The 26,809-nt window shown below is 40.9% G+C and overlaps 1 protein-coding gene across 1 annotated transcript; it reads right to left on the reverse strand.

Annotated features, from left to right (window-relative positions):
• Positions 1–1,681: 1,681 nt before the first annotated feature.
• On the reverse strand, positions 1,682–14,665 carry dcn (decorin). Its single transcript, XM_058077182.1, has 9 exons — positions 14,515–14,665; positions 13,255–13,521; positions 7,217–7,450; positions 5,624–5,736; positions 4,890–5,103; positions 4,711–4,824; positions 4,391–4,484; positions 3,453–3,591; positions 1,682–2,665 (listed from the first exon to the last, which is right to left on the reverse strand). The coding sequence occupies exons 3-9, from the start codon at positions 7,428–7,430 to the stop codon at positions 2,465–2,467; spliced, it is 1,089 nt and encodes a 362-aa protein (XP_057933165.1). The 5' UTR covers positions 7,431–7,450; positions 13,255–13,521; positions 14,515–14,665; the 3' UTR covers positions 1,682–2,464.
• Positions 14,666–26,809: the final 12,144 nt, after the last annotated feature.

The following is a 26,809-nucleotide window of genomic DNA, read 5'->3' on the forward strand; positions in this document are numbered from 1 at the left end:
CTAGCTACCAACCGGCTAGCAACTACCTTCAGCACACATTCACTCAGAATCACTCCGACCACTAGCAAACTAGCGAACTAGCCACTACTGCTTTGTTTTTGTTCTAATGCTAATTGTCAGTATTACAAGTTATCATGAATGTGTCTGTTACTACATGGTCACAGCATGTATATAAAACCTTGTCTGTGCTTTTTGAACGTGTTTTAATAGCTAGCAGTAGCTCTTTTTAGCTGTTTTTATATCTTTAAAATGCAAAAAAAAGTGAATGTCAATGATGGACATTTTTTTTTTTAAGTGCAGTTTCCCTTTAAGTGATGCAGCCAAATAAAACATCTTGATGTTGGGGTGTCAGATGCCATCTGTTGGCTGGAGTCGGTATAACTTCTGGAAACATCCGTCCGTGGTTTCCCAGTGTTGACTTCACATGTGTTTCTACTTCAAACATAGCGTACTGCAGCCGTAAAACTCCAAATCCACAATCCGAGCTGTTAACTGGGATAAAATGGGACTAATTAGTCACCCTAATCCGGTTGGATGTAAGCGCTCGGGTGCATGGTGGTTGAGTGGTTAGCATGTTGGCCACACAGTCAGTCAGGAGATTGGCATCTCTGTGAGACGTTTGCATGTCAGGTGATGGAAAATTGTGCGTAGGATTGAATGATTCTTTGTCCATATGTGCTCTGTGATTGGCTGGCGACCTCGCCTGGATGTCAGCTGGGATAGGCTCCAGCATATCAGCGACCCTATTGAGGATAAGAGATATAGAAAATGGATGGATGTAAGCACTTGGGTAAGAAATGCATACCAAGATGGCGCCACTGTTCCGGGTCCGCGATCATCAAATGTTTGCTCATATTTGGAGGTGCTATGCTAGCTAGCATATTGGAAATGCATTGCTCTGTTCTGTCATTTGGAGGTGCTATGCTATGCTATGCTATGCTAGCTAGCATATTGGAAATGCGTTGCTCTGTTCTGTCATTTGGAGGTGCTATGCTATGCTATGCTAGCTAGCATATTGGAAATGCGTTGCTCTGCTCTGTCATTTGGAGGTGCTATGCTATGCTAGCTAGCATATTGGAAATGCGTTGCTCTGCTCTGTCATTTGGAGGTGCTATGCTATGCTATGCTAGCTAGCATATTGGAAATGCGTTGCTCTGCTCTGTCATTTGGAGGTGCTATGCTATGCTAGCTAGCATATTGGAAATGCGTTGCTCTGCTCTGTCATTTGGAGGTGCTATGCTATGCTATGCTAGCTAGCATATTAGAAATGCGTTGCTCTGCTCTGTCATTTGGAGGTGCTATGCTATGCTAGCTAGCATATTGGAAATGCGTTGGTCTGTTCTGTCATTTGGAGGTGCTATGCTATGCTATGCTAGCTTGCATATTGGAAATGCGTTGCTCTGCTCTGTCATTTGGAGGTGCTATGCTATGCTATGCTAGCTGGCATATTGGAAATGCGTTGCTCTGCTCTGTCATTTGGAGGTGCTATGCTATGCTATGCTAGCTAGCATATTGGAAATGTGTTGCTCTGCTCTGTCATTTGGAGGTGCTATGCTATGCTATGCTAGCTAGAATATTGGAAATGCGTTGCTCTGTTCTGTCATTTGGAGGTGCTATGCTATGCTATGCTAGCTAGCATATTGGAAATGCGTTGCTCTGCTCTGTCATTACAAGCATGGAATTCCATTAGTGTTTTTATTCTTTCAGGAGCAGGAATCCCTGCCTTTTGTCGTTGATATATTCATAAAAGTTTGAACTACGATAAGTGCTTGTGCCTTTTTTTTTTTTAAGCAATGATGGTTTTTATACAGCATTTATATACAGTGTCTATACATACAACATTCACACCGACGTATAGGGCGTAGCAGGCACCCTTTCTCGTTAAAACACAAAAGCGTAGCAAGGAAAAACAATGAGACGTTACAATAAAGCAGCAAACATGCATATAACTCTTTAGGAGTGACTTGTGTTTGAATCATATATGGTTTATTCTAAATTTTGGAGTCACGGTCGCTTTCATAATCGGTCACAATCAGACTATTTGGTCCACATTCTGGATGCTCGGTACAGGTTGGCTGCCTGCTCCACAGGCCTCGTCTGCAATTGGTCCAAAAAAAAAAAAAAAAAAAAAAAAAGACAGTGGAATGTTTCCGTGCTTAACTACGCTACAGTATGAATGTGAGAATATATTACGGCTTTACGCATGTGTGCGATACCTGTAAGCCGTGTTTGCTAGCAACCAAGCCAAGCTAAATAACGGTGTTCTTGTAAAAAAAAAACAACAAAAAAAAAACAACAAAAAAAAATGTGCTTGAGGTCCATGTCCACTATGAGAAAGGGGGTGGGGGTGATGGCGGTCAAACACGCACACTTTCACGCGCTCATTTACAAAGGCACACTTCCTCAATGATTGGGGGTGATGGGAGGTGTGAGGGGGGGCGTCACAGGAGAGGAAGCGCTCGCTCTACTTCTTCCTGTAGTTGCCCAGCTGGATGGCAGAGCGATCGAAGACGCAGCGGAAGGTGATGGGCTGGACTTCCCAGTAAGGCACCGGGTTGCTGAACAGGCTGATGCCCGAGTACATGGCCTTCTTGGTGTTGAAGCCCGGGGGGCAGAAGTCTTCTGTTCCCACCGCACTGATCTTGTTGGCGTGGAGGTAGACCACCTGGGGGAGGACGGGATTCAAATCCGTTGTTGAGAAGATAATAATAAGGCAGTGCTTGGACTTAATACCAACGGGATTTAGCCTAAATAAACAAACATGTATATACAGCTAGCCCAATGCTAAGTCATTAATAAAGTTTGAGATAAAACAAGTCCAAATTATGAGAAAAAAAGTCTCAATTATGACAAGTTAAAATCGTCACAATCGAGAAAAAAAGTCAAAATGACAAGCCAGTCATATTTTTATGACATTTAAAAAGTAGAAATTCCGAGATAAAAGATCATAATTATGAGCTCATTCATTCATTCATTTATTTTCTACACAAGGGTCGTGGGGGATGCTGGAGCCTATCCCAGCCGTCTTCAGGCGAGAGGCGGGGTACACCCTGGACTGGTGGCCAGCCAATCACAGGGCACATATAGACAAACAACCAAAATTATGAGATAAATACTCAAAATTACAAGATAAGACAATCATAATTATGAACTAAAAAGTAATCATTATGAGATGCAAAGTTTAAATTATGTGGTTTTTTTTTTGCCAAATACTGTATTTTCTGGACTATAAGTCGCTCCGGAGTATAAGTCGCACAAGGCCAAAAATGCATAATTAGGTAGAAAAAAACATACATAAGTAGCACTGGAGTATAAGTCGCACAAGGCCAAAAATGCATAATTAGGTAGAAAAAAAACATACGTAAGTCACACTGGAGTATAAGTCGCACAAGGCCAAAAATGCCTAATTAGGTAGAAAAAAACATACATAAGTCGCTCTCTAAAAGTCCTACCTGAATGTACTTGTGGTCAGGCATGCCGGCGGGAACGCTGGTCAGAGCGTTGTTGTCCAGGTGAAGTTCTCGCAGGTGGGGGACGTTGACCAGGGTGCCGTTTTCCACCGAGCTGATCTCATTGTGGCTCAAACCCAGCCTGCAGGGAACAGCCGTGGGCGTCACCGTTTGTCATTATAATTCATCTAGTAAGTTTCAGTCATTAGGAAAAATTACGACATGGAAACGACATGACCCCCCCCCCCTCCCAACCCAACCTCACACACACCTGTCGCTCTTGGAGAAGTAGAGAAGTATGACAAAATGGACAGAGAAGGAAGAACACAATGGTGCTCTTTGTTCATTGCTGTTCTATTTTCTATCCAAACCACTCGTTTCCATAATCCCACAACGCCTGCGTTCTTCCAAGGAGATAAAGATATGTGGAAAGGAAGAAATCCAGTGCAACAAAAGCAGCAGTCGTGTCGGGAAATAAGCGTCCATTCCCATTTGACCAACATTTTATAATTAGAGGTGGTCACATGACCAAAAAAAATCTATGGAATATCCGAAATCAAGTTCTTCTTTTTACACAAAAAATACATTTTTCTTGCCACTTTGTGTCATATTTATCAAGAAAATGGAGGTGAAATGACTTAAAATAAGCATAGAGAACATGTCAAATGTACAAAGATGTACTAATACGACTGTTAACAAAAAAGGTATTTTAGTCCACAGTTAGTTAATCCCTCTTAAAGCTCATGATATCATCAGTCACCCGAGTTTTGGTGCTTTATTCAACATTTTTTTTTGTATTTTTCTTATAAAACACGAACTTATCACCAGGAGACTAATGGCAAATCTAAATCAGCTTGACAGTTCAACGCCTAATCACCGTTTAATGTCGCTTTATCCTGGTAGTATTTGTGTATTCAATAGAAAATCATCATTTCAAATACTTAGCCAGGTGCTTGAGGCCCTTCAGGTTCTCAGCGGTGACCTTGGAGATCTTGTTCCCGTCCAAGTGGAGCTCAGAAAGTGAGCTGGGGAGACCTGAACCAAAAAAATACCAAGTCGTAAATCCATCAAATGTATCTTTTGGACCTCGGCACATCGAGTCGATGTCAACTGAACGGTTCAGATTGTCCTAGAAGATGTTTTGGACTAGATCTGTCCTATCTGTTTGGGTGAGAGGAACCCACGTCTTCTAAGACAACCGGAACAGTCCAGATGCGATTCCCCGTTAAAATCTATCCCATGACGGATCATGCCATGATACCTTGTGGGATCTCTGTGATCCTAGTATCTGCAATACGAATGTAGGAGACTCTTTTCAGGTCGGCGAAAGCTCCGGCATCGATTCCTGCGCTCTTCAGGGGGTTTGAGCCGAGCTCTGACAAGAGAATATGAGATAAAGATAAGAAAATAATATCTAGAAGTCTATCGAAGTGGTCCTACCCATGACGATGACGTGGGCCATTCCCTGGAAGGAGGATTTCTTGATCTTGGTGATCTCGTTCTCGTGGATGCGCAGCTCTTGAAGGCTCTTGGGCATATTAGCTGGCATCTCCTTCAGCAGGTTCTTGGACAGGTATAGGCGCTGTAGTTTGGTCAGAGGGCTCAGGGCCTTGGCGTGGATGTTGCTGATCTTGTTGTTGACCAGGATCAGAGCCTGGAAACATTGGAAAGAATGGAATCATCTACTGAAAGTGATGCAGGGGAGTGAAAGAACTCCTCTGTTTTCCCATCGTTATTGTAATTGGGAGCTGTTGCGTAACCCTCGGGCAATAAATCAAGCCGGGACCAGAACCTTCAAATCAAGTATTCACACATCATTAAAAGAAATCATTATTTTCCAAGGCCGTTACCTGCAGAACCGACTAGTGAGCCATTCCGGTACTCCAGACATTTACAAGAGGAGTTTTCATTGAAAAACTGAGCAGGAATTTCCACTCCATCGTCAAGGGCACGCTAAAACTTTTCCATGCGTATGACACCTCGGCAGCTTATCAGTCGTCAATAGTTCAAGTCCACATCTGCAGAAGAATCCCGCTTGTGTAAACAGACAAGGTATGCACACCGCATCTCGTCCGTCAGACAGACGGTATTTATTGCACGGAAGGGGGGAATAGTTTCCGTGCACCTGGGGACCGAAGGAATCGCACTGACGGAAGATTCAAAGGTTATCTTACATGCAGTCCCTTGAGGTTCTTGAAGTCATCCTCCTTGATCTCGCTGATCTTGTTGTTCTGCAGATCTAGGAGTGTGGTGTCATCGGGGATATCCTTGGGAACCTCCTTCAGACCTAGGAAATATGGAAAGATCAGCATTTTGCGGGCACAATGTGTTGGCAATATGTTGATGAGCAAGTCGTAAAATATATCCAACGTGCTCGGAAAAGGAAATGGAACTGAAAACTAATTTCCTGAGCGACATACCTCGACGCTGAGATCGGGTTTTAGCGTTGCACGATACAACCGAGGGGGAAAGGTTACAACGTTTTTGGCACCTGCGGCAACACGCAATGGGGAGTTTACCTTCCAGAGGCAGAGGCTGTTTTTGTCATATTTGTTGCAGTTGGATGAGTTACTTTTGGGACTGTTATATCCATTTTTTTCCACTTTTTCAGAGATATACCTGTCAAAATTTGCATATGAAAATCAAGGGTGTTTTTTTAAAGGGTGTGTTATGATGATGTTACCAAGTGTTACCCAAGCGGAGTATCGGAGTGTTGATAAAAGTTAAATGCTAGAAGCTATTAAAGCGGGAAAGCGCCGGGAAAGTTTCCCAGTGAAATGGTGCTCATAAAGAGGCTTGAGGCTTTATCGTTACAACATGATTAAAACGTTCATCTATCATAAAAGGTGCGGCGCGCCCGGCTTGTCGTAGTTTGGCTGCGGATGACGCAAGAAACTTGTCAAATATGAGGAATGAGTATGCAACTATTGAGCTAGCTTATAACGGTTCGTCAGGAAGTGGATAGTAGAAATGTGACTGGCTTCCACATTGTGAGTCATCATTATCGGAAAGCAAGTCATTTCCATTGTATGTTCAACACCAGGTCTGCGGGCCATGGCTGGAGCGTCCGATTCTGATCGGCGGTTGCGTCATCCCGCTAGCTTCCCGTCAATCCCAAACTGAACAACACCTTTGACCCCCGCGGGTCGTTTAGCACCTTTAACAGCGCTGCTCACATGTTTCCAATCACCGTGGAGCCTACCGGCACTTCCTGTTATTACTGTCACCATGACAACGCAGCCACACTGTTTTCCTAACCCTCGCTAAGTGCCACTACTTCGTGGATGGAGGACGGAATGTTTATATATCGAATGTACTGCATCGTCACGGGAATGGACCTGCAGGAAGACGGTGCTTAATCGTTTTTTGGGGAGGGGGCGGGTGGAGTTCCATCTCCACGGAGCACAGATGGAACGCCACATGTTTGCTCGTTCTTTCCCATCCATTAAAGCCACATCCCAGTGAAGATCAAGCGCCCGTTTTTTTTTTTTTTTTTTTAAACAAAGCCAGAGTGGGACTTTTCTAGGATCTCGTATGCGACAAACAGTCGAGAAGATGAGAACATTTGAGCTCCATTAATGTGGGACGGACATTTCTGAGCCAAGTAATTTCCTCCAGATGGATAAAAATTGTGCAAAGTCAGCATTTATCGGCGTTGCTGTTTGGATGTTTTCCCAATAAGACACATCATACTCTTGTGGGTTTGGGGTGTGGTGACCAAAACCGAGCCTGGATGTTCACGTTTCATCATAAATTCTGCTGCTTACCGAGGTCAGAACACTGGACCACACGCAGGTGGCACTGGCACCGGAAGGGACACTTGGGTCCTTCAGGCATGACGGGCACCTCAAAGGTGTTCTTCTCGTCGGGCAGAGCCGACCCTGGTTCGTCCTCCATCATGAAGTCCAGGAAGCCGGACTGGCGGAAGGGCAGTGCCCAGCAGGCGGTGACCAGGAGCAGAGAGAGACAGGCCGACCTCATGGTGCTGCTAGCAGGGGAGCCTGCAAGAACGAGATGAAGAACTTCACTGAAAATGCTGTCGACTGCGAGATTAGACGAGTGAAGATGGTTGTTGATGGAGTTCTCAAAGGGGCAAAGGTCGTAGGTGGAAGGCTAAATGCTGGGGTGTTCCATTTCCAGAGGTTGGGAAACACGAAACTAGCTTGTTGTGCAACCAAGCAGGAAAATGACAAAGACGCAAAGGCGTTTTGTTTCATGGCGGCCATGTTTTTCTTGCCGAAATTTCACCCGTGTGTGCTTGTCAGTCCTCTGAAAGTGTGTTTTGAATTTGACTGTGATTTGGCTAAACACCTTAACGTTACTGTGGGTGTTTGTTTGGAGTGTGGTGTGAGAATTCTCAAGTCAATACACTGTGATCTTATATGAATTGAAATGTTAAATGAGATTTTTGATATGACAATAGATTATGTCATATATTATGACAATAATTATATATATATGAACAATCTTCAATTGCTAAATGTACTGCAAAAAAGGTCAGTAAGGATAATTCATAATGCCGCCTACAGAGAACATACTAACTCCTTATTTCTAAAATCACAAATACTTAAACCAGTCATAATGTGCTATATATATATATCACTATATTGACAGTTACTATGGTACCCATTATGTCATTGTATGGTAAAAAAAAAAAAATATATTAAGAAAGCAGGAAGTGAACAAATGTAACAGTTACTGATTGTAAAAGTACCAGATGGAGGGGTAGGATTTAATAAGCTTTGCTTCTTCTTCCGGCAAAATTATTCAGTAATTAATTAAGTTAATTAAGTTTTTTTAATGCTAGGTACCCCCATAATGATAAAACATATATCAAAAACATATATCAATAAATTAATAAATTTATAATAAATAAATAGTAAATATCCAATAATATATATATGGTCATATCACCTTCTACTTCGGTATGTGACAAAAATAAAAAAAATAAAAATAAATAAATAAAATTAATAAATTGTTTTATGAAAGCAGGAAGTGAACAAATGTAACAGTTACTGATTGTAAAAGTACAAGATGGAGGGGTAGGATTTAATAAGCTTTGCTTCTTCCTACTCCTTTTGGACATGTGGAACTGTGAACTGATTATGTGATGCATTCAATTGTCATCTGATGCATGTTCAAATGAAATTAAACCATTACCATTATGGGGTTTAATAACAATGCAAGTGGTGTATTTGTCAGAAAAGTAATAGCACGGGCAATACAGTAGGGATTCACGTTTTGACCAATTTTCATCTTTTTGTGTGCAACGGTTCAGGAGCAGAAGCATACACAATCAAATAATAATACATAGCCCATTATAACGTGTATTGGTTTGAGTATTAGCATTAGTATAAGACGTCTTCCTCCATTCTACTGTCAGTGCCAGTTGACACATACACTCTCTGACCTGGGAAGTCGTGTATAGACCCGGCAATCTTCTTGCTGCGCTTGTAACTTCTTGCTAACGCCATAATGAAAGGGTGCAGACCATAGCGGCTAACAAATGACCTCAACCTGGAAATCCCGAACCAGTATAATGCGACTGCCGGGAGAATTCTACTGAACCTGAGTCTTAGGTAAAAAAAAAAGGTGGAGGTCAAGTGTTGCTAAGTTTATTAAATATTATAAATCACGTTAGTTTTGGACTTTAACCGTTAATACAAGCAAGGGTTAACGTGAGGTTTGCGCGGATAATTGCAGTGCTCGTCCACAAAAGGGCCGCAACTTTTCACAAACAACCCATGACCAAGTCTCAAACCACTTCCATTCAGGACGGAACGGCCTGCACGGGATTGGTAATCTCCGGACTCCAACTCCGGAGTCTTTTTTTTTTTCCAGTCCGTCTGACTTTTAACGCATATAAGTCGCAACAAAGACTTCTTGTCTCCACGGTTAGATCCAGAGGACATGATGTTCCGCTCTCGGTCTGAGTCATCTTGGCTGTGTCAGGCTCTCTTATCTCCGCTAAAGCCCAAATTCAGCAAAATCAACAAAACACTTGGTGGGCCAGCTCCCTCCCCGGGGTTTAGCGATGTCTACAATGTTTGTTTTGACCATCTTAGAACCAGATTGTTGCGTTCCGAGACACATCTGGCACACGTCTGAAGCATTTCCGACAAAGTCAAAGGGATGCTTTCACTGCTCGTTAGTGAAGCGCATCCTCCATGCTGCCGGGTCTCGCTGACCTGAGTCCTGCCGTCAAACTTTTACCCGTTAAGCTTTCAGCAGCCAGACAAGAACAGTTAATCTTTGATTGTTTAGAACATGTGACCTTCAGAACCCGCGGCGTTACTCCTCAGGCCTCGTTAAGAACGAGCACAGACATCAAAAATGCGAGCCGCGACACGCCTCGACTGTCTCTTATCTGTATCGCCCTCAAAGGGAATTGTAGCTAACCTCCACTTCCTCCTCGGGAAAAAAAAAGTACCTTGTTTATGTTTTGTCTTTTCAGAGACTTTGGGATATTTTGGTGATCAATTTTCATAGCATTCCTGATTTTAATGGCTTGTAATATTTCCCAGCTGTTCCGACTGCGTGACGCAGGTACTCGCAGGGACTTACCATTGTTTGTTTTGGTTTTTTTTTTTACCTGCCAACGTCTTAAGTTATCCAATATGTCGCTGAAAGCAAAGTTTTCCACTCCCGAACCGATGCACACAAAGAGTGAAAATGTTTCAAAACATGAACGCCTTCTGTATTCCAAATACAGCACACGGTGGCGCTGTTACGCAACCCTGTTAGCGGGATTGACTTGAAATTTCTCACATAACAGTCACTGTAACTTTGGTATGAACCTTTCAGGGACGAGAAACTTGTGTGGGAATTTTAAGGAACCTTGATTGAAAGTCCCAGCTGCCATTGTCCGGCATTTCAGGAAGCTGATAATTGGATTTTTTCCCCCCCTCATCGCTGGTGGAAAGTGAATGTTTGTTTACCGGTAAGGACTGGGAAGTTACAACAGGCCGTTAACGTCACAGTCAGGAGAAAAATATTGGTTATCAGAACTATTTTTGACAGATTTTTGGCCATGATTGGGCATAATTCCCTCATATCGGCAAAATAGTTAGCGGTCTGATAATTATTGTGCATCCCTAGAATGGATTAATTGGATTTCCATGATTTCCTATGGGAATAATGGCCTCGGTTTTCATAAATTTCAGTTTTTGGCACGATTTAATCCAAAAAAAAAAACAAAGGTACCAGCCTATCAAACAAGATCTGTTTTCAGATGTTAAATTCTCTAAGACAAAAAATGCAAAAAATGGTGTATAGCCAAAAAGATATATTGCTTCACAGTTGACTCTGCTTCATTGATTAGCATCGGAAAATGACCATACAAATATGAAGCCACATTCCCGAATGTTTCTGTGTCTCCAGTTCAATGGTGTGTGAGTGACGGGAAGAAAAGCTCAGTACTACTGTACTGTACAAAGCTCTTAGACCCCTGAATAGAAGACAAAACATCTTCTCCAACAAACATGATAATTATTATGCATCCCTAGAACGGATTAATTGGATTTCCATGATTTCCTATGGGAATAATGGCCTCGGTTTTCATAAATTTCAGTTTTTGGCACGATTTAATACAAAAAAAACAAGGTACCAGCCTATCAAACAAGATCTGTTTTTAGATGTTATATTCTGTAAGACAAAAAATGCAAAAATGGTGCATAGTCAAAAAGATATATTACTTGACAGTTGACTCTGCTTCATTGATTAGCATCGGAAAATGACCGTCTTTGTTTGGTAACAAATATGAAGTCACATTCCCGAATGTTTCTGTCTCTCCAGTTCACTGGTGTGTGAGTGACGGGAAGAAAAGCTCACTCTACTGCCTAGAAAGTTCTAGACCCCATAATAGAAGACAAAACATTTTCTCCAACAAACATGATAATTATTGTGCATCCCTAGAACGGATGAATTGGATTTCCATGATTTCCTATGGGAATAATGGCCTCGGTTTTCATAAATTTCAGTTTTTGGCACGATTTAATACAAAAAAAACAAGGTACCAGCCTATCAAACAAGATCTGTTTTTAGATGTTATATTCTGTAAGACAAAAAATGCAAAAATGGTGCATAGCCAAAAAGGATATATTGCTTGACAGTTGACTCTGCTTCATTGATTAGCATCGGAAAATATGAAGCCACATGTCTGTGTCTCCACTTCACTGGTGTGTGAGTGACGGGAAGAAAAGCTAGAAAGCTCTCGACCCCTGAATAGAAGACAAAACATCTTCTCCAACAAACATGTCCAAATTGTAGGTTTCTTGTGGGTCTTTTCCTTGTCTTCATGCTTTGTTTCATCCACCCCCACCACCCCAAAACCCATTCCCCTGTTGATGCCCCCCCCCCCCCCCCCCCCTCCTTCTTAAAGAATGGCCCCAGCACTCCTAATGATTCCCAGACAGGAAGCAGATCTCGCAAGAGGGGAGCGCGTAGCGCCATATTCCCTCCCTCGACTTTGTCGCTTTCTCAGCTTACAAGTCTGGACTTTGACGAGCGTTCTTGATGATTTCTTTGAGGAAGTTGCGTGACGGACATGTCCGTCCTTTTTTGGGGGGTAAGGTATTTACAAGGTTTTTTTCAACCTGCGTCGCCTTTCACCTCCTGGGTCAACAAACAAAGCACACAGCTCCGTTCTCCTCCCACGTGGTTGCATCCATGACCTGCACATTAAAAAATGTGCTGGGTGTGGGGGGCTGGGAGTGGGGGGGGGTCTGTTGGGATATTTGGACAGAAGATCTCAGCCAATAACACATTTCTTTGGCGTGTACGAAACATAACTCAATTAACAAAAAAAAAAAGTGTGTTCTTCCATCCCTGTAAGCCATCTTCTCTACCCAGAAAGACATGTGGCGCATAGCATATCTCCTCCTTCTCCTCCTTCTCCACCTCCTCCTCCTCCTTCTTCTTCTCCAAACCTTCCATTCACTCATACTTCAAATGTTAAACATCTGCTTGGCACCACTGCATCTTTTCATGCATTAAACACTGATTGTCCCCAATTTCCATCCCAGCTGAGTCCGATTATGACTTTTCTTCTTTGGCCTGCTGGCAAAGAGGATGTGATGAGTTAGAGATAGGGGGGGGGGGGTGCCATTAAGGGATTAACGCAGGTCTGCGTATTAAAGCTAAAAACAACACATCATTAGTGTAATTATTAGTTATTGTGGCCTTTGGTCTGTTTTTTCCATGTTCTTAGTTGGCTCTTGACTCTTATCTCTCATAATGGCCCCCAGGCCTGACTTTGGACACCCCTACATTAACAGCAGGTGGGGGCCTCTTTTTGTTTTATTTTCATCTTCAACTTGAAGAGCTATATATATAAATAAACTTGACTTGACTAACTCGGACAAGGCTTCCAAGTGGCGCCATGATGAATATTAATGGGATGAATCAACACAAAGACTTCCTGCGTGTTGCTTCAGAGGCAAAACAAGAACATTTGAGGAAGAATGTTTCCCTTTCTCGTTCATGTAAACAGAAAATAAGATTTTCGGAGCCTTTTGGAGCAGGAATGCAGGAGGTTCCATATGGGGTCCATCCAAACAATCCATCCCCGCCGTGTCAAAACAGCCCATTGGTACGCTGCCATGAAAGGCAACACATTAAGAAAGGCCAATTGGAGGTTTTTTTTGGCCCCACCACACCCCCCTTTTTCCCGGGGCTCTTTTCACTTTTCACTCGCTTGCATGCATTTGGGTCCCTGATGGGAATTCCAAGTGGACGACACAACTTACACGGAATTCAAGACAATGACATCATCATTCTTAAGACGAAGTTAAAGGATGCAACCTACCTGTTCCCAGGAGAAGCAAGGCGAAGGAGCTTTGAGTAATGCGGGGGTGTGGGGGGGGACTCCCAAAAATCCAGTCGAGGCGGCGAGTGAGCGGCTCCTCGGGCCTTTTGGGATAATTGGACTCGGGAGCGCCGATCGGCGTGGAGATCAAGCAGGTGTGCTCTGTCACAACAAGGGGAGGGGAGAGAGAGGACGGAGGAGAGAGAGGAAAGGGAGGGAGTGAGGGAGGGAGGAGGAACAATCGGTGGAGCCTCGCGGGGAAAACAGCTGCAAAAGGAAAGGAAGAAAGGGAGAGTGGAGAAGTGAGTGAGCTGGCATGGAGGCGCTGGACATCTGGTAATGCTAGCTAGCGTCTTCTGTCCACGTTCAACTCCAGGATGCCTTCACACTTTGTCACCTTCGCTTCCCTTTAAACGACCTCTGATGCCTTCACTGGTTGCTTTGCTCAACATGTCAATCAAACAAGCGCTTCAGAGATGGGTCCGCTTGCAAGTGCATACATTGTGGCGCTCTTTAAAAGTATGTTTTACAAGCTTTTGGGGAAATTTTAGCTGGTAAAATCACAATCTTAAATGTATTCAACCCAGCAGACGGGATTTGGGTTTGGAATATGCTAAAGTGCTACACATTTTGGGTAAAAATGTATTATTGGGTCTCTAAAAATAGGCTGTTTTTCCCATGGAAAATGTGTTTTTCTTTATAAAATATTTATTATTAATTATAATAATATTATATATTATTATATTATTATTTATATATATATTATAATATTTTTTTTTTATTAATTATATATTATTATTTATTTATTTGTTAAATATTTCTAAAAAATAAAAAAATCCACAGAAGCTTCTCTCATTTATCCAAATTAATAGTAAAAATGAGTCTCATTCACCCAGACAAGCTATTTTTTTACAACCAACCTAAAATAAAAAATTTTATAGATTTTGTTGTCCAAGAATAGTCAAATTTTCCCACAGAAAAAAAACACCCATAACCAGTCATAAAACATAATAAACACTTATAAATGACTTTTTCCCTTCAAAAATAGTCTGCTTTCCCCAGAAAACACAATTCATTCATCCAAAAAAAACTTAAAAGAATTTTTTTCCTTTTTTTTTTTCTCCAAAGTAGGCCAAAAAAATCTAATTTACCCAACGTTTGTAATAAAAGAAAAAAAAATAATTTTTCTAAATATACGCAATTTTCCCCCCACAGAAAGCACATCGCATTCACTCAAACTTGGTAAAAAGTTTGGCTGACTTATTCATGATCCTGATCAGGTTTGCTTAAGTTGCCTCCATGGACTTCCATCTTTGGTCCAGTCCAGTTCTTCATCCTTTGCACGCGTCTTTTCTCCGTCTCTCTTAGTGAAAACTAAACAGCTTCAGAGCATACACACACACACACACACACACACCAGGTTAAAGTGCAGACCACACACACACACACGGAAGCCCCCAAATGTGTGAAAAGGGTCCATCTCCAGCCCGACAGCATGGACAATGACCAAAGCTAAAGCCTTTAAGTTCAAATGGAGTCCACAGAAGGGAGGAAGAAGAAGAAGAAAGGAGGAATTTTGTGGTCATTTTGTCAATAACAGGCTGGGGTGGGGGGGTGAGGGTGGGGGTGGGGGGGTGTTTGGATCTTTCAATCTGTGGCAGATAATGGAAGACAGCCCAGTTGGAATGAACAATCAAGGGGAAGTAAAAACATGAGAAGAACACGTTAGCGCTAGAGACAAAGGCTGTCCTTCAGTCCCGTTTCCTTGAAGTCCTACTTTGTTACGTTCAAGAGAATGTAGTATGCAACACGCTCCAAACGTCCACATGGATATTCTTGTTTTATACTATTTGTAGTCCTTAACATGACTGAGCATGTTTGTAGTCCTACACCAGTCAAGTCTATTTGTAGTCCTTAACGTAACTGAGCATGTTTGTAGTCCTACACATATTTGTAGTCCTTAACGTAACTGAGCATGTTTGTAGTCCTACACCAGTCAAGTCTATTTGTAGTCCTTAACGTAACTGAGCATGTTTGTAGTCCTACACGTATTTGTAGTCCTTAACGTAACTGAGCATGTTTGTAGTCCTACACGTATTTGTAGTCCTTAACGTAACTGAGCATGTTTGTAGTCCTACACGTATTTGTAGTCCTTAACGAAACTGAGCATGTTTGTAGTCCTACACCAGTCAAGTATATTTGTAGTCCTTAACGTAACTGAGCATGTTTGTAGTCCTACACAAGTCAAGTATAGTTGTAGTCCTTAACATAGTTGAGCATGTTTGTAGTGCTACACAAGTCAAATATATTTGTAGTCCTTAAAGTAACTGAGCATGTTTGTAGTCCTACACAAGCCAAGTCTATTTGTAGTCATGTTTGTAGTCCTACACAAGTCAAGTGTAGTTGTACTCCTTAACGTAACTGAGCATGTTTGTAGTCCTACACAAGTGAAGTCTATTTGTAGTCCTTAATGTAGTTGAGCATGTTTGTAGTCCTACACAAGTCAAATCTATTTGTAGTCCTTAACGTAACTGAGCATGCTTGTAGTCCTACACAAGTCAAGTCCATTTGTAGTCCTTAACGTAACTGAGCATGCTTGTAGTCCTACACAAGTCAAGTCCATTTGTAGTCCTTAACGTAGTTGAACATGTTTGTAGTCCTATACAAGTCAAGTCCATTTGTAGTCCTTAACGTAACTGAGCATGTTTGTAGTCCTACACAAGTCAAGTCCATTTGTAGTCCTTAACGTAACTGAGCATGTTTGTAGTCCTACACGTGTTTGTAGTCCTTAATGTAACTGAGCATGCTTGTAGTCCTACACCAGTTAAATCAATTTGTAGTCCTTAACGTAACTGAGCATGTTTGTAGTCCTACACAAGTCAAGTGTATTTGTGGTAGTCGATCTCGTCTGTAGACTTTAACTTGTCATGTACGCTGACTGCAAAAGGACCCCCTTTCCATTAGAGCGTGATTATGAACACCAAACGTGAGAAAAATCCACAATATTAAAAATTAATTTCTAGTTTGTGCCGCAATTAATGACTTGTGTGATGTTTTTTTTCCAACAAGGTGTAGTTCGGCTCCATTCTGGTTCTTCCTCCCAGGAGTTATCAGATATTAGAACGCGAGGCAGTACTTCTCAAACCACAGTACTCTGTTGTGGCGTGTAACTGTTTCCACCATTATTCCTCCACCGCTCCCGTCGGTGACGTTGTTACTCGTACCATCGGAAATATTTCAAGAATGACAGCGTAAATCCCAGACGGGGTCGACTCTTAAGTGGTTTAGCAGCAGCAGGTGAGGCGGAGGAACAAAGATGTCCTATTTTTCTGAGCGCTAATGGAATAAACAGAGACTTAACACTAACACAGCGGCCATGACAGTCAAGCCAAGTGGGCCCTGTGGGAAAGGACCTTTGTGGAGCAGTGGAAAACAAGGCGCATTCATGTGGTAATCATGCTTGCCCCCCCACACTCGCACCACTTTTGGGGGTGAGATGAGTGTCATTAGTGCAAAACAACATCACTTCCTGCTTCCTGTTTAGTGCCAAATGTGGTCTTTGGGAACAGGAAGGTGGCTGTTTCCTTGGTAACCGTCAGGAGAACATCTTTGTCGAGGAGTAGAAGTGATGGAGGACGGTCATACGGTGTAGGCCAACACGAGGGTCCCCTCGTTGGGATTTTACGGCCTTCAGGCGTTAGGCTTTAGGAACAGGAAGTGGCATGGAGATGATGATGATGAAAAGCTGCGCCATTTTTGTGCTGAGCTTAGCGTTTTTCTCAGATCCCCCGCAAGCGTGTAGAAGGAAGCTCCCGAGCTGATTCTTCCTCATTTTTCTACGGCCGCAGGCGACTAGCAAGGCTGGGCTGGAATGCATTCTGCACCTAGCCAACTGTTCATTAACATGACTGTCAATCATCTGTGTGTGTGTGTGTGTGTGTGTGTGGTCACAAATCGGCACCGATTGCAAACAATGGAATTGACATGATAGGCCGTGATGCATTAAGCTAGCATCACAGCGCCATTTTACCGTGTGTAAACTCCTTTGATCATACGTCGGGCGTGTTGCTCGGGCGTTATTTTAAGTTTGTCGTACCCAACCCCGCCTTCACATCTCATCACTCATTACATGAAAGGTTATGCACGTCTGATAATCGTTTTAGTGCATGTTCAGACGTCGGACTAAATTGCAGTAATCCACCGCAATACAACACATTGAGAGGGAACAGCAGACAGTCAGCATATTTCTAAAGGCCTGCAGGGATGGGGGTGTGGTGGTGGTGGTGGGGGGGGGCATGGCATTTCTTTTCAGCAGTTAGAATTTATTTCAGAAGACTTAAACTATATCCGGAGAGCAGGAAGTGAACAAATGTAACAGTTACTGATTGTAAAAGTACTTCGGTGCGTGACAAAAATAAATAAATAAATACTAAAATAAAATAAATAAATATATAAATAAATAAAAATTAATAAAATACATTAAAAATAGAAAAAATAAAAAATATGTATTAGAAAAGCAGAAAGTGAACAAATGTAACAGTTACTGATTGTAAAAGTACTTTGGTATGTGACAAAAATACATAAATAAATAAATACTAAAATAAGATACATAAATAAATAAATAAAAATTAATAAAATACATAAAAAAAAAAAAAAAAAAAATATATTAGAAAAGCAGGAAGTGAACAAATGTAACAGTTCCTGATTGTAAAAGACCTTTGGTATGTGACATAAATAAATATATAAATAAATAAATAAATACAAATTCATAAAATACATTAAAAAAATACAAAATTATATTAGGAAAGCAGGAAGTGAACAAATGTAACAGTTACAAATGAAATTAAACCATTACCATTACTTTGTTACATGACAAAAATAGATAAATAAATGCAAAAAATAAATAAATATTAATAAAATATAGCATATAAATAAATAAAAAAGTAATAAAAAATATTACCATTTATTACCAATTATTACCAATAATTACCAAAATAGCAAACAATGAACAAAAGAGTCCTTTTTATGAGAACAAGTCTGAAGGATCCATTGCCATTGTTTTCATTTTGGATGATCCCTTTTCTCCATCAAGCGTAGAAACTGCCGCCGCCACCATTTCCAGGTCGTCAGGAATGCTGTCGGCACTTCAGTTTATTTGATCTGGACTATAAAATAGACGTGTGTGTGTGTGTGTGTGTGTGTGTACTTGTATTCCTGCCTGGTTATTGCAAGCCGCAATAAAACCACCAACCTATCCGCCCCAATGACTTGGCAAAGTCTTTGGCCATGTTTGGCAAAAAATGGCCGCAGATCCAATGGAAAGTTCCTAGCAAACATCTTGAAGCATTCAACAACAGTGAGGAAGGGGTGTGTGTGTGTGTGTGTGTGTGTGTGTGTGTGTGTGTGTCAGATCAGCTGACATCAGCAAGCTGCCATGAAAATGTAAACGCTGTTTTTACTGGAAGCTCCTGTCCCGACGTGTCCATCACGGGAATCAGAGCGCGAGACAGACGCCATTGTCGGTGACCCCAGATGAGTCCTACTTCCCCTTTTTTTTTTAGCTTTTAAAAGTTTATTTCTTCAGAATCTGGAACAGGATGTCCATGTTGGCGCTTTCGAAACAAAACGGGTTGACGTCTGCGTCGTGATTCATCTGAAATGTCATCACTCAAGGATGGGAACGCAACCTACAGTGGTGGCGCGTTCCGGTTCCGGATCCGTTCCGTTCTGATTCATGCTATGCAAAAGTTACTTTTTAATAATATTTCACCGTAACACGCATCCCAAATATCAGCGTCGTAAAGAACAGGTTTTGCTACACGTCTTAAAATCATAACCCAAAGGTTTATCAACTGTAGCTAAACGCTAACACGACACTGAAATATCCAGCCACCCAACCGATCATGTTCCTTCACAGGTGTTCCACAGGGCTCACCTCACAGCCTCTCTCAATTGTGTCAATTGTGCTTGGAAGTATTTCAAATGTTTGTTGCTAAGGCAACAAAATCTTCCAAATTTTAGGATGCAGTAGCATGCTGCGTGACATCGCAACAATCTGGCTCCATCACTCGGGAATAAAACACTGAGGTACTTAAAGACCTTTTTTTCCGAGCTATCGCTTTATCGTGTTGGAGGAGTTTTCGTATCCTAATAATCAGAGGAGTTAAGTTTTTTGGGGGGTTTTGCGCCCCTGGTCAGACAAGCAGACACCTGTGATGAGAGTTTTCCCATGTCATCCTGACATAATGTAATGCTTTACTCATCAAAACTTGTATGAAGGATCCAAAACTTGTATGGTCATATCACCTTGTACTTTGGTACGGGACAAAAAAATTACAAAATTTAAAAAATTCAAAAAATATCCTGAAACTATATTTGGAAAGCAGGAAGTGAACAAATGTAACAGTTACTGATTGTAAAAGTACCAGATGGAGGGGTAGGATTTAATAAGCTTTGCTTCTTCCTACTCCTTTTGGACATGTGGAACTGTGAACTGATTATGGGATGCATTCAATTGTAATCTGATGCATGTTCAAATGAAATTCAACCATTACCATTACCAAAACTACCAAACTATTGATTAGACCTAATCAATAGAAACCTACCAGTCCCACCGTAGATTATATTTAATATACTATAAAATATTCAAATAACTTATGAAATATATACTTATATATTATTATTTAAATAACGCGACACATATTATTAATTATTATTACTAATTATTCTTAATTAAAATATTATATATATATTATATTATTTATACTTATTTATATATTATATATATTATAAATATATATGCATTATAATAATATATATTAATTAAATATTGTTATATAATTAATGTAATCATTTTCTTTGATTTATAAAATAATAATAAAAAAATACACAAAATAATTAAATAATTATCCATACATATATAGTTTGTATTTTTATATATATATTCTAAAAAATATTTACAGTGTAAAGGATGAACTAATTATTTTAATAAATCTTAATGAAATTTTAATGAAAATGATCAGTTGTTATATTATTAAATAAAAAAATACTTGGGTTATAAAAATAAATATATAACATTTATACACACACATATATATATATATATATATATATATATATATATATATATATATATATATCAAACACATAATATTTATGAATATAGCTATACAGGCTTTTACAGCAGCTAAAGTAGAGCACATGAATGCATCATCATGAGGTTTTGCTGCGCTATTTCTTCCCATTGGTCCTCCTTGGAGGACTTAGCTCATGTCTGCTTTTAGCGCTGGAAAAGCTGCACACACGACCTTCTCGTCATTTCAGCGGCAATTCTTTGACTTTGTTTTGTTATTATTATTCCCCTCCGTTTTTAGCTTAGTCCCCGTCTAGACATGGCTGCCACGCCAACAGCCCAGACAGGAAGCAGAAGCGCTCCCCGCCATTTGACCTGCTTTTATAGTTTGCTGCGCCCGAGGCCTGCAGACGGCAGAGGGGCGAGCTTTTGTAGACCACCTGTGTCGCCCTCGGGAGCGCCATCTCATTCGGTTGGGTGAGGAGGTGATGAGAGAAGAAGGTGCAAATCATGCAAAGCCAAGCCGAAAAACTTCCATGGATGCGTCGGAATGCCGTTCTAGTTTATGTGACAATCTGGCACAAGGAATTGCTAACACCTTTTATATACTGTATTTCCCCCGTTTTTTAAATAATAATAAATAATGAGTATTATTATTTATAAATGTAAGTAAATAAATTAAATGAACAATATTGCTATAATAATATTATTATTTATAATAACAAATAAATATACAAATACCTTTTATATACTTATTTCCCCCGTTTTTTTAATAATAATAAATAATAATATTAGTATTATTATTTATAAATGTAAGTCAATAAATTTAATGAACAATATTGCTATAATAATATTATTATTTATTATTTATAATAATAAATAAATATACAAATACCTTTTATATACTGTATTTCCCCCATTTTTTAAATAATAATAAATAATATTGGTATTATTATTCATAAATAATTAAATAAATTTAGTGAACAATATTGCTATAATAATGTTATTATTATTTATTATTTATAATAATAAATAAATATATTTAAATAAATATATTTTTATTTTTAAAAGAGGTTAAATTTAAAGTGTTGTTTTTGTTGCTCTAATAGGTTTTTTATTTATAAATATAAGTAAATACATTAAATGATAATATTGCTATAATAATAATATTATTATTTATTATATATAATAATAAATAAATATACAAACATAACTTTGTTCTGTAAATGATTGTTGTAATTTTTTATTTTAATTCTTTATTCCCATAACATTTCAACTTTTCCCCCAACCTAATTTCCAAAAATTGACAGCTTTATTTTTTTTATTTTGTCCTAATATTTTGACTTTTAAAAAACAACATTTTAAACTTTATGACTTTATAAAATTGCATTTTTTTTCTTCAAAGGTGTTCCACAGGGCTTAATTCCCAGCCCACCTCAATTGTGTCATCAAATTAATAATATTTTGTCATTTACCGCCATAGCTAACCTAGCATGAAGTTGCTACTGTCACTGTTAGCACCGTAACTTTTAGAAATGCTAAACCTACCTATTGAAACCACAAGTGTACGCAGAACGTTTGATTGACAGTTCAAGCTTCTTGATGGCGGGTTACACCAAGTATCCACGCACCTTTTTGTATCTGTAAATAAAACAGGCTTCACTACACATCTTAAGCTAGCATGATGTTGCAGTGAAAGTATGTCTCTTGTGTTAATAACATCATAGATGGACTTTTTTTTTTTTTTAATTTTTGGGCGTAAACGTATTTCTGTCAGTGTCTTGTGTGCCCGAGTGCCACGTTTTGGCTGAAAAGCACGTGCAGGACAGTGGATAAGTGGTGTGAGCGGTATATTTAAGCATGCACAACGCGGTGACGTGCAGAGATGCATGCACGCTTGCATGTGCAGTGCGGAGGTCCCTCTGGCTCCCATGGTCCTCCCCTCTTCTTTCTCCTTCCTCTGCTGCAAGCGCCACCTCCCCTCCCTGGCTTGCAATAACACTTTTGTGGCTGTGAGGTGTCAGTTAACCCTTTGCACGCACCCTTTTTTTTTTCACGACTTATCACCCAGGTGCCAATTCCAGCTTTAAAAGGCCGGGATTCAGATCACTTTTTGCAGGTAGTCGACCCCCCAAGGCACCGATGGGGGCTTCTTTTGTTGTTGTTTTTATGTGGGTTAGACTTCCAGTAAGAACAACGTGATTGCGGTCAGCACCAAAGCAGCCAAATAAACAATAATGATGTAGAATACAGCAAGGGTTTTTTTTTTGTTGCAGATCCAGGTAACGTTGCGATTCAGGTCAGGGTCCTTCTGGACTGTAGGGAGGTGCTGGTGAGCTGCCTTGCCCAGCCAAAGCTCTTCCCTTCCCGGACGGCGAGCCAACAGTGCCTGGATCCTCCGTCCTTCCCTCCTTCCCTCCTTCCCTCCCCTCCTGCACCCGTTCTTCTTCTCTCCCCCTCCTCAGTGCGTTGCCACGTCGCTGAGAGAATTTTTATAATAAAGAGTATTCTCTCCGCTTGGAGGTCAAAGAGCATCTTCAGCTTTGCAGTGAATGCACGCCGTCTGCCTGGGGAGGGAGCCTTCAAATATATCATTTGAAGCCGCAAGATAAACGTCCTGATGCTCATGAGTCCAAAAGGTTGGGGGTTTTATGTTTGACTTGTGGAAATGAGCCAAGACAACTTTTTTTTTAGTTTAAATGCACAACTTTTTAGTGGCAAGTCAATAAGGCAGGCGTGTGGGTTTTTAACGTATGCTCTACTGCCCTCTGGTGGCCAATGTCTTTAACTACCCAAGTCCGTTTGCTGACAGAAATAAGTAATAAATATTAGTAATAAATGTAAATACATTCTTTAAAAAAAAATAATAGAAAATGATGTCTTAGTTCCACACACAACATATTCAATACACATTGTTGTTATGAATATGAATATATTCATAATACAATTTAAAAAGTGTTGCTTTTTTGTTGCTCCAATAATAGTTTCTTATTTTTAAAAACAGACATAAAAAAGACGCATACATCATAAAAACTATGTGCCTGTTTTGATTTAATAATTTTTTCTTATTTACAAAAATGTAAATTTTTAATAATGTAAATTACATTAAATGTTTTTTTTCTTATTTTAAAAAGAGGTTAAATTAAAAGTGTTATGTTTGTTGCTCTAGTAGGTTTCTTATTTATAAATATAAGCAAATAAATTGAATGAATAATATTGCTTCATTATGCCTTAATAATAAATATACATATTCCTAAAAATAATCACATTTTAAAAATTATGTTTTTTTTGTTGCATTAATAATCTATTTTTTGTAAAAGACAAATACAGCATAAAAATGCTGTTGCTATAATTTTATTTAATAAACAAATAAAATAATAATAATAATATAATAATAAATAATAATAAACAATAATGTTTGTTTTTCAACAATGTTGTTTTTTTGTTCTCTTAAGAAAGAAAATGTGTGATAAAAATAAATACAATTGAAAAACAAACATAAACATAAATACATGATATATAGTATTTATATACATACAAATGTAATAAATGTAATAAGCACAACTCTTATAAAACAAGACATTTTTATTGATTTTTAGTTTATGTCCCTACCATCCTCTCCAGAGCGATTCCAAGAAATCAAAATGGATAACTAGTGGTCTACCGGTGATCTATTGGTGTCAGAAAAGGATCAAAAGTGGATCCCGTTTCATCCACCAAAATACCGCAATAAATACAATCATTTGTACGTTTAAATGTCCTCTGGTTCAGTGAAAATGTACAACCTGGAAACCTCTCAAGCACCTGAAAGCCTTTGAATCCAGCTTTGCCATGTCAATCAAGTTGCTCTCCAGCTGGACTCGGACCAGCCCGCTGAGTCCAGAACCTTTCGGGCCCCAGCAGAAGGCGTCCCGTGGCACAGAGTGGATCTTATTATGAGTGAGCGCTACCGAGTGGAGACCCTGCGGTAGCTGCCGGGGTACGTAGTTCAAGGCGTTGTGGCTGAGGTCTAACTGGTGCAAGGCGGGTAAACTCCGGAAACTGCCTGGAACCACTTTGGAGATTTTGTTCCGAGCCAGGCCGAGGTGTTCCAGGTTTTTCAAGCCGCTGAATGCCTTTTGTCGAATCGAGGAGATGAGGTTGCGCTCAAGGTTTAAGGTCTTCAAGGATGAGGGAAGGTGCCGCGGTACTTGCTTGAGTCGGTTCCCTTCCAGGTTTAGACTCTCCAGGTTGGTCGCATTGAGGAGAGCGTCTTTGGGAAGACCCTTATTGCTCAGTCGGTTAGAACTCAGATCCAGGACCACCAGCTCGGATTTCCCGTCAAAGGCTCTCCCGCTGAAATACTCAATGAGGTTCCCCCTGAGGTACAACTCCTTGACGGACAGAGGCAACCCCACAGGAACCGAGGTTAACTGGTTGAGGTCCAGGTTCAGAGTTTTCAGGCGGTGCAGAGGCGAAAACACCGCATCCGGAATACATCCTGATCCGTGACCCAGAGTGTTGTTTCTCAGACTTAACACCAAGAGACCAGGACACTGAGCCCAGGCCACCTCTGACATCACGCTGAGACCATTATTGTCCAAGCGGAGCTCCTCAAGAGACCCCGGAAGATCTGTCGGCACACTTACCAAAAAGTTCCAATCCAGGTAGAGACGCTTCAAGGCCGGGATGCCCTCGAATGCACCTTCTATGGTGGCGTCTGTGAGTCGGTTGTTGCTAAGAACCAGGAACTCCATGGAGACGTAGTCCCTGAGTAGGTCCAGTTGGATGCTGTCAATGTGGTTGTTCATCAGGAGGACGTAGCGGACACTGTAGGGGATTCCGTACGGAATTTTGTCCACTGCTTTGTCGGAACACTGGACCACCCTGGAAAACAATGATTATTACTTTATTACATGTTGCCCCACCTGTTTGGTATGAATGTGAGTGTGAAGACCCAGGACACATTGGAGAGACTATGACTCTCATCTGTCCTGTCCTTCCGCCGGGAGGAGCTGCACGAAGTTTTGCCGGGGACAGGGAACTCTGGGATTCCTTGCTTAGGCTGGTGCCCCCACGACCCGACCTCGAAGAAGATGGAGAGATGGATGGATGGATGGACGGACAGATGGAGTGGGTGTATTGGATGGATGGATAGAGTGGGTGTATTGGATGGATGGATGGACAGATGGAGTGGGTGTATTGGATGGATGGAGTGGGTGTGATGGATGGATGGATGGACGGATGGAGTGGGTGTACTGGAGGAAGGATGGATGGGTGTATTGGATGGATGGATGGATGGATGGATGGAGTGGGTGTATTGGATGGATGGATGGAGTGGGTGTATTGGATGGATGGATGGATGGACGGATGGAGTGGGTGTATTGGATGGAGTGGGTGTATTGGATGGATGGATGGACGGATGGAGTGGGTGTACTGGATGGATGGAGTGGGTGTATTGGATGGATGGATGGATGGATGGATGGATAGAGTGGGTGTATTGGATGGATGGATGGATGGATGGATGGATGGAGTGGGTGTACTTGATGGATGGAGTGGGTGTATTGGATGGATGGACGGATGGAGTGGGTGTACTGGATGGATGGAGTGGGTGTATTGGATGGATGGATGGAGTGGGTGTGATGGATGGATGGATAGAGTGGGTGTATTGGATGGATGGACGGATGGAGTGGGTGTACTGGATGGATGGAGTGGGTGTATTGGATGGATGGATGGATGGAGTGGGTGTATTGGATGGATGGATGGAGTGGGTGTGATGGATGGATGGATAGATGGATGGAGTGGGTGTGATGGATGGAGCGGGTGTGATGGATGGATGGATGGATGGACGGATGGAGTGGGTGTACTGGATGGATGGAGTGGGTGTATTGGATGGATGGATGGAGTGGGTGTGATGGATGGAGCGGGTGTGATGGATGGATGGATGGACGGATGGAGTGGGTGTATTGGATGGATGATGGACGGATGGAGTGGGTGTACTGGACGGATGGAGTGGGTGTACTGGATGGATGGAGTGGGTGTATTGGATGGACGGACGGATGGACGGATGGATGGATGGTTGGATGGATGGATGGTAGTTCTGCCGAGTCCTACAAACTCTGCCTGGCAACATGCGATAGAAACAACCAAGAAAACTAGCTAGCTAGCTAAAATGTGTTGAATCCCTCATCAGTGTCTTACCCTCCATAGCAGGAACAATCTGGAGGACAGTAGTTGTCCAGGAAGTAAGGAAAATGTTGCTTTTTTGGAGTCTTCTTTGTTTTTTGGTGTTTTTTAATATTCTTTTTCTTCTCGTTTTTTTTAGTCTTGATCGACGGTATTTGGAAAGTCTTCAACTTTGTCAGTTGAGCTTCTTTGGGCTTTGCTGCTTCTTCTACTTTAACAGCTTTACTTTGTTCTGTCTCCACATGTTGGTGGTACTTCCTTCCTGGTGTCCTCAGTAGATTTTGCACCATTCCGTCTTCTTCTTCTTCTTCAGCAAGG

Source organism: Doryrhamphus excisus, chromosome 7 (assembly GCF_030265055.1).
Source record: "Doryrhamphus excisus isolate RoL2022-K1 chromosome 7, RoL_Dexc_1.0, whole genome shotgun sequence".
In the NCBI taxonomy this organism is placed as follows: Eukaryota; Metazoa; Chordata; class Actinopteri; order Syngnathiformes; family Syngnathidae; genus Doryrhamphus; species Doryrhamphus excisus.

Excerpts from the sequence above, each read along its gene's own strand:
- dcn (XM_058077182.1), bottom strand. The coding sequence starts at position 7,430 with ATGAGGTCGGCCTGTCTCTCTCTGCTCCTGGTCACCGCCTGCTGGGCA. Across the intron at positions 5,104-5,623 it reads AGAACCTCAAGGGACTGCAT|GCTCTGATCCTGGTCAACAA; the intron begins GTAAGATAACCT and ends CAATGTTTCCAG. Across the intron at positions 4,485-4,710 it reads GATCACAGAGATCCCACAAG|GTCTCCCCAGCTCACTTTCT; the intron begins GTATCATGGCAT and ends TTTTTGGTTCAG.